At 46.0% G+C, this 6700-nt stretch overlaps 1 protein-coding gene across 1 annotated transcript in view; it reads left to right on the top strand.

Annotated features, from left to right (window-relative positions):
- The first annotated feature begins 280 nt into the window (after positions 1-280).
- Positions 281-6700, top strand: part of PRTG (protogenin) — a 179280-nt gene continuing 172860 nt past the window's right edge. Inside the window, exons 1-2 of the mRNA XM_086959017.1 lie at positions 281-341; positions 5946-6248. Of these exons, the coding sequence (XP_086815143.1) occupies positions 281-341; positions 5946-6248 (364 nt within the window). The remainder of the gene's footprint in view (positions 342-5945; positions 6249-6700) is intronic.

The raw sequence follows: 6700 nt of genomic DNA, 5'->3' as shown, positions 1-6700 counted from the left end.
TCAGCGGGAGGAGGCCGCCCCCAGGTGCCTGGTCCGGAGACAGGACTCAGCCCTTCCCCCACCCGTTTCTCAGGGGTCAAAGGGGAAAGAAGTCCCGGCCAGCGGCAGCCCCCTCCCCACCCTGCTCCCTCCGCCCCAATTGATCGCTCCTGCTGTCCATGCGCCGGAGTGCGGAGGGGGAAAGAGTCCCCAGGGGAGCCCGAGAGAGGCCAGCAGAGCACAGGCTGGAGCTGGGGGAGCTGGATGTGTCGGGCAGGGCATGCGAACAGGAGCCCGGTAAATGGCGGACCTCAGGCGACAAGCGTGCGGCCGAACCTTCGGGGTGTGCCTTCTGCTGTCAGGTGAGGAGTGCGGGCAGCAAAGTTTGCTGTTTGGGTGGAGGGCAAAGGCAGAGAGTGCCACCGGGCCGTGCATGCTTCAGGTTCGCGACCGGAAATACCCAAGTAAACGTATCCTCAGATACAGCCCCCTGACGTCGCGCTGGCGGCAGACAATGTGAAACCAGGTGCAGACGCCTCAGAGCGAGCCCCCGCGCCGACCCACCCCCGTGCAACGCAGCTACAAACACAGGGCATGTGCGCCCATGTCTATCCCAGATACCCGTCACCCTCATATAATGCATACAACTCCCGTGCAAGCACCAAATAATATAGCTACCGGGCACAAGCCAGGGAATGCGTCCTCGTGCCGAGGACGGAGAACCCATGCATCCCCGCGAGAATGGAGATCCCGTGCAAAACCCATGCAATGCGTATCTTTTGCAAGCTCCAACAGATAACAGGAATCCAGTGCAACTCCAGAGATAGGGAACCCACTGCCAGTGCCTCGTGCACAATCCGTGCAGCGTGCGTCTCCTGCAGCCACGGGAAATGTGCTTTCCATTCTGACGTCCTGGACGGAGCATCCTACGGCGGAGACCCTGATGGCTGTGTCCAAGGAGGCACTCCATCCTGAGCTTGAACCACGAGCCAGGGTTCTCCGCCAAGAGCCTTCCCAATAGCCCCCTTGCTGTCCAGTGCTTGTGGTGCTCGCTGCCCCAACTCCCCCTCGGCTCCTCAGTATACTCGTCTGCAACGGATCCCGCGCAGTCTCCTACCCTCTTCTTCCAGGAAAGAAGATATTCCACACAGTATGATAACTCGAAAACCCCCAAACATCCGGAGCATTTTAGGGTCTCGTTGAAATGTCTGGAAGTGGCCCGGGCTGGTCTGTGCATCTGTTTTTGATTTCAAGGCCCTCGTGGGCGCATTATATATCTCAGCTCCAGTCATTTGATTGCTTCTGAATTTGCTCTTCGGATTTATTCTTACTCGCCAGTGACAGTTTTTAGAGTTATTTTCTGCACTGTAATGTAATCCAAGAATGCATTGATCTTATTTTCGTGGCATGCTTGTTTTGATCCAGCAGTAGACGCATGTCAGTGTGTGGTTGAACTGTTTCTAGCGATGGCAATGCTTTGTTGCTTAAAGTACCACTGGCACGCGTGGTTTGGTACTCCTACTCGAACCCTCCAGCTGTTTATGGCCCTTTCAATGTAAGCGTTTCTGCCATAAATTGAAAACTTGGTTGTATTTTCAGACCATCCCACTGTAAACAGCATGCTTGTTACCCTCTCTTTTAAAGTGTTGAAGTAGTTTGAGTGCTCGTGCACCCAACTTCTCCCCTCTCACCCCTTACAGTCTTCACGTTTAGGTCAAAAGCTTTGCATTGCCTCTTCCATGTTGGTTGGCGGTAGCTTGGTTTGAGCCATGTGATGGGAGCACATGCCCCCTCTACCCAAAGGCTGTTGCTGCATTTCATCGAATCAGCGATGTTACTTTTTTATTATTAAATAACTTTGTGGCTGTATTGCGGTCATCCTTTTGGTCACTTAGTTCTTAGTTTTTGCAATTTTCACTTAGTTCTGTAGAGCTCGTGCGTTTGAGATCTGCAAGTAGTTGCAAATGAAGCATGTGTTGCAGCAAAGGGAGTGTGCAACTAGAATATGACGGATTGGTTGATGCTCGGACTACTTTCTGTTGTCCCATGTTCAGTCGGAGATCTGTTGTGTCTAACTTTAATGAGATCTGGGGCTAGTTTGTGAATAAGGAATGTTGAAGACCTGTTAGTGTTATGCTGCCTTTAACAATTAAAGCTGGGGCGCCAAGAAAAAGATTTGAACCCTGTGTTCGCTATGTAAATTAGGAGATTGGCCCATTGCAGGTGCATGGGTCAGTGCCAATGTAACAACTCAAGTCCATTTGTTTCGAATGCATTTTAATAAGGCAGTGTACCTCTCCTCCCACAACCTGTTTTTAGAGTCTGTTGAGAAACAAATGAGGAAACACTATGCTCTTGGTCTAAACATTAAATGTGATGCTCTATAATACAAATAAATTAAAAAAAACACCTTTTTGTGATTCCTTGCATTGTGCAACTAGTGGTGTACAGTTGTGGACTGTTTTATAATGCGATGCATTGAACTGATGATTATTGTCACAGAAGTACGTATGCATAATGCGCCTCAGTGTCTTCGGGAGGCTGGTGAAAGAGTTGTGATTCTTAAATGCACAGAAACACATGTAGCCCGAGGCTCCGTGTGAAACGATTTGGTTAGTAAGTATTTTTGGAATGAGTTCGAGCCCAGCTGTTGAACCAATAGTCTATTCCCGAGGTGTGATCTTGGCTTGCCAACTCGAATTTTGTGATTCTGCCGGGGTTGTTGCATGGTATAAAGTCGGATATCCATAACAATTGTTAATAGTATGGGAATACATACAAGCTCAGCTATACACTAAATTCTGACTGGAGGGTACCACTTCTATTGGAAGCAGTATCATTTCTACTTACTGCGAGCTAGTCATGTGGTTTCCGAAACGGAGCCTGAGAGATGTGTATTGGGCAATTAAACCTCTCCCTCCCATTGGACTGTAAGCAGCCCATTAGTTACGCATTTCTGAAAACGAGGGCAATACACAAGTTGGAAGGAAGACTGGCTAATCCCTGTGCTCCCCACAGGTCCCGATGCGGTGGCCGCCCGGCTTGCGCTTCGGAAAGGCCTGCTTGAGGTAAACAGTGCCCAGTGAGACTGAAATGGAGCCACCAGCCCGCCGCCCCTCCCCAGAGGGCAAAGTAACCACGAGGGAATTACTGCAAAATATCTTAAAACACTAAAACGGCCACATAAACGGACCTCTTCACAAACGCAGGCTCCTGCTAATGATTTCTTGTAAAATCAGCCTTTTATGACTTTCCCTGTTCTACATCTTTTTGACAAGCTTGTAAAATTAGCAAGCGGCTTCTACAACGTGCCTCACCCCCACGATGGTCATAGAACTCATTCAGTTCTCATCAGTAGTTAAAAAAAATATATATACATATTTTTTGCAATCACCTTTCCTCATTGGCAGGAAGTTTGTCATTTATTCTTAAAGGGCAGTTTTCGACCCTGGCAGTTGCAGCTGGTTGAAAATGTGATATTTCCACCGTGTGGCTTTTATGGGGCTATTATGGCTCTGTGAATGGGCGTTTATTGCTGTGTGTAGTATCTGAAAAGGAGGGCTTGGGTGGGACATCGAAGCCATAAGAAAAGCCCCCCCAGTCTCCCATTTGTGCTGCGTCCATTGAGTCTTTGAGGTGCACGACAAAATGACCTAAGCTCCACTGAGCCACCCACTTCAAGTGGATGGGTGGGGGTGCACTTCTCCTTAGAATGTGTAAAGTTTATGTCTGAATCAGTGATAGTAAATTAAATCACAGAGATGACTAACATATCGAAGGTTCAGAGAGAGCAGCAGGAGCACAGGGATTTAACTCACCTTTTGCACCGTTGCCAAGCAAGGTGCTGATTCTGGTTTTGGCCCACTGAACCATCTTCATGTTTTTTTAGCCTGAACGACCATATTAAATAGTAATAAAAATGAAGTTCTGGCTGTCCGTCTCGATTCCTACTGTATCGGTCCCCTCTTGCTCATTTCCAAGAGTTACTATTCTGTTTTCTAAATACTTTAGTTGATTAAATCTAATGTGTAAGATCGTGCTTCGTCTCATTGTGATAAACGATATGCGTATATCAAGACGCACACAGGTGTTCATGTCTGACCTTCCGCTAGGGCCTTAAAAGACTTGGCCTTCACCCTAGTACCCTGCATCATATCTCTCCCGTTGACATCCACTTTATATCAGCTCATTCTCCTGTGCATGGTCAAACACTTTTGTTCTGCACCAAACCTTATGGCCATCGTTTTAGTCCTTGTTCAACATCCTCCTCTATCGCGTTGACATGGGCCATACCCTGCTTACAGGCTTATCCGACTCAACCTTCAACCCCATAAAGGAGCATTGAACTCAGAAGTTCACTAATTAAATACCAAATACAAATGTTATCTAGCCAGACAACATTGTGTTTCAACAAATAGACACCAGCTTTAAAGATCTGATGACAAAAAGATAGATAACCTCTCTGAACAAAACAAACTAGCAAAACTAAGAGTGAGATCCTGGCAAAACCCAATAGCCGTTAGTACAACGGCAAGAGACCTCAAAGCAAGACTTCAGTGTACACCCTGAGATTCTGGAACCAGCTCTCCATTGGTATCTCTCTGGCCTATTCTTTCCAGAGAGGAAACTGCTGCAGAACACATCTGATTAGACAGTCCTCCCACTCTCCAGCATCTACCAAAATCCACAGGCATGCCCATGAAGCTGTCCAAAAGTATCCAAAGCATAACTTCAATGCACCCATCGCTGGCTGCTCAGGTCTTTTTTCAGACTCTGGTGGCCAACCTCCACATTATCTTCTAAGGTGTGAGAAGTGGCTCTCAACCTCCGCCCTCCCCCGCTGTCCTCCTTCACCCAACAATGCCAAGGACCATTACAGAACACTTTGAATCCCCCATCTGTCCATTACACTTCATGGCCATCCCTGAAATTTGGATATATTTCACTTTTTGTACAACACCAGCAGCCCTATATATTGAGTAAGACATATTCTCTCTCCACACCTCCCCGAAAAGACTTAGGATTTGATCTCCTCATCAACAAATCTGTCACATCTCATCCTATTACACCTGTCCAATGCTTATTTTAATCATCTTATTGTTTAAGTTGAGGCCCACTTCATAGATCGTATAATTGTTAGGTATTGCCAACCTGGCCCAATTCAAACAGTCTTTGACAATCTTAGCTCCATGGTGGAGCATCACAATTCACTTATGCCATTTTTTGTGACTTAACTTGAAGCTTATTAAATCAGAACACCCTATTTTCACAAGTTCTGTCAGACATTCGGTCTCTCTCGGATACTCTTACCTTACCCACACACCTACACAATACCCTGTCAATCGTGTTCTCATCTTCAGTACTCACCCACTCTACACCAATATTAAGTTGTTCACCCTCCGGTTACAACCAACTCATCTTCCCCTCCAAGTTTGCCCTCTGCACCCACCATCTGGTGTTAAATCTATTTCAAGGTAAGCCCTCTTACTAAACATGCCCCTGGCTATATTCACCAAGTTCAAACAGATGTCATCCACCTGTCTTAACTCACAATTCTTCCATTGCTTCAATCGCAGCCTTCAAGCCACACTGAAAACACTCACCCTTTTCTCACCATCAGCATCTGCACACCTAATATCGACACTTTGATCTTCTACCAAATTAAAATAAAATTGCAAGTTCACACTCTTGATGAAAATGACTCCACACACTGCCTATGCTGTGCTTCACTCTCTTTAAAGCGTTTACCTGCTTACTGTAGAGGTAAGCACTATATACATATTGTAAATATATAGAGTAGAGAAGCCCCCCCCCCCTACTTATACACAAGGAAGTACTGTGATTTAAAGTGATTGGTTCCCAGAGCAGCCCTATGTATTTGAATTATGTTGCAGACAACTTGAATGGTAACTTGTGCGTGGTTCTTATGATTGACAGCTAAACACACTTGTTCTTCTCTTCCCTAGGAGTGTGCTGTTTTAATGAGCTGTTTTTTGTGAAAGAGCCTCAGGATGTTACTGTTCCAAGGAAGGATTCTGTGGTTTTAGACTGCCAGGCCCATGGAGAAGCTCCAGTTACTGTAACGTGGCTGAAAAATGGACAGAAAGTTTCTGAGAATGAGCGAATCTACAGTTTGTCCAATGGCTCCTTGTATATCCGTGAGGTGGAAGGCAAGCGAGGCGAGCATTCCGACGAAGGGTACTACCAGTGTCTGGCGTTGAATAAGTATGGTGCTCTACTGAGTCAAAAAGCACACCTCGTACTAGCAAGTAAGTTTCCAGGTTTCTTGCTTCCTTCCGAAAATGGTCTCTGGAATGCCAAATCGGCTCTGGTCCTAGATTCACGTTTATTTACATGCTGCACTAAGTGTTTCCTGTTTCCTTCAAATGTGTCCCCTCATCCATTTAACCTTACAAAGGGCAAAAGCTTCAGTATAGTTTCAGGTCTGTTTTTCACAGAATGCCTATGCCCAGATTCAACTCGTATTTTATGTAAAATGAAAAAAAAAACGTTTTTGAAAAAGCACAGCGTGAGCAAAGGTTGCCAGAAAAATACATTTATAGCATGCCTAAATAATTCGCTCTTTAAGTTTCTTGTTTGAGGGTTGTAGTGTCGTAGTGTGCCATTGTATTCTCACTAATGCTACAGAAAAAGCAGTGCAGCCTACCTTGCAAATGGTTATTAATATCCCACACAGCATGTTTAGACTCTAAAGGCAAGT

The sequence above is a fragment of the Lissotriton vulgaris genome, chromosome 2_1 (assembly GCF_964263255.1).
Source record: "Lissotriton vulgaris chromosome 2_1, aLisVul1.2, whole genome shotgun sequence".
Classification (NCBI taxonomy): domain Eukaryota; kingdom Metazoa; phylum Chordata; class Amphibia; order Caudata; family Salamandridae; genus Lissotriton; species Lissotriton vulgaris.
Note: the sequence above shows the minus strand (reverse complement) of the source record. Positions and strands in the feature narration are given on the sequence as shown.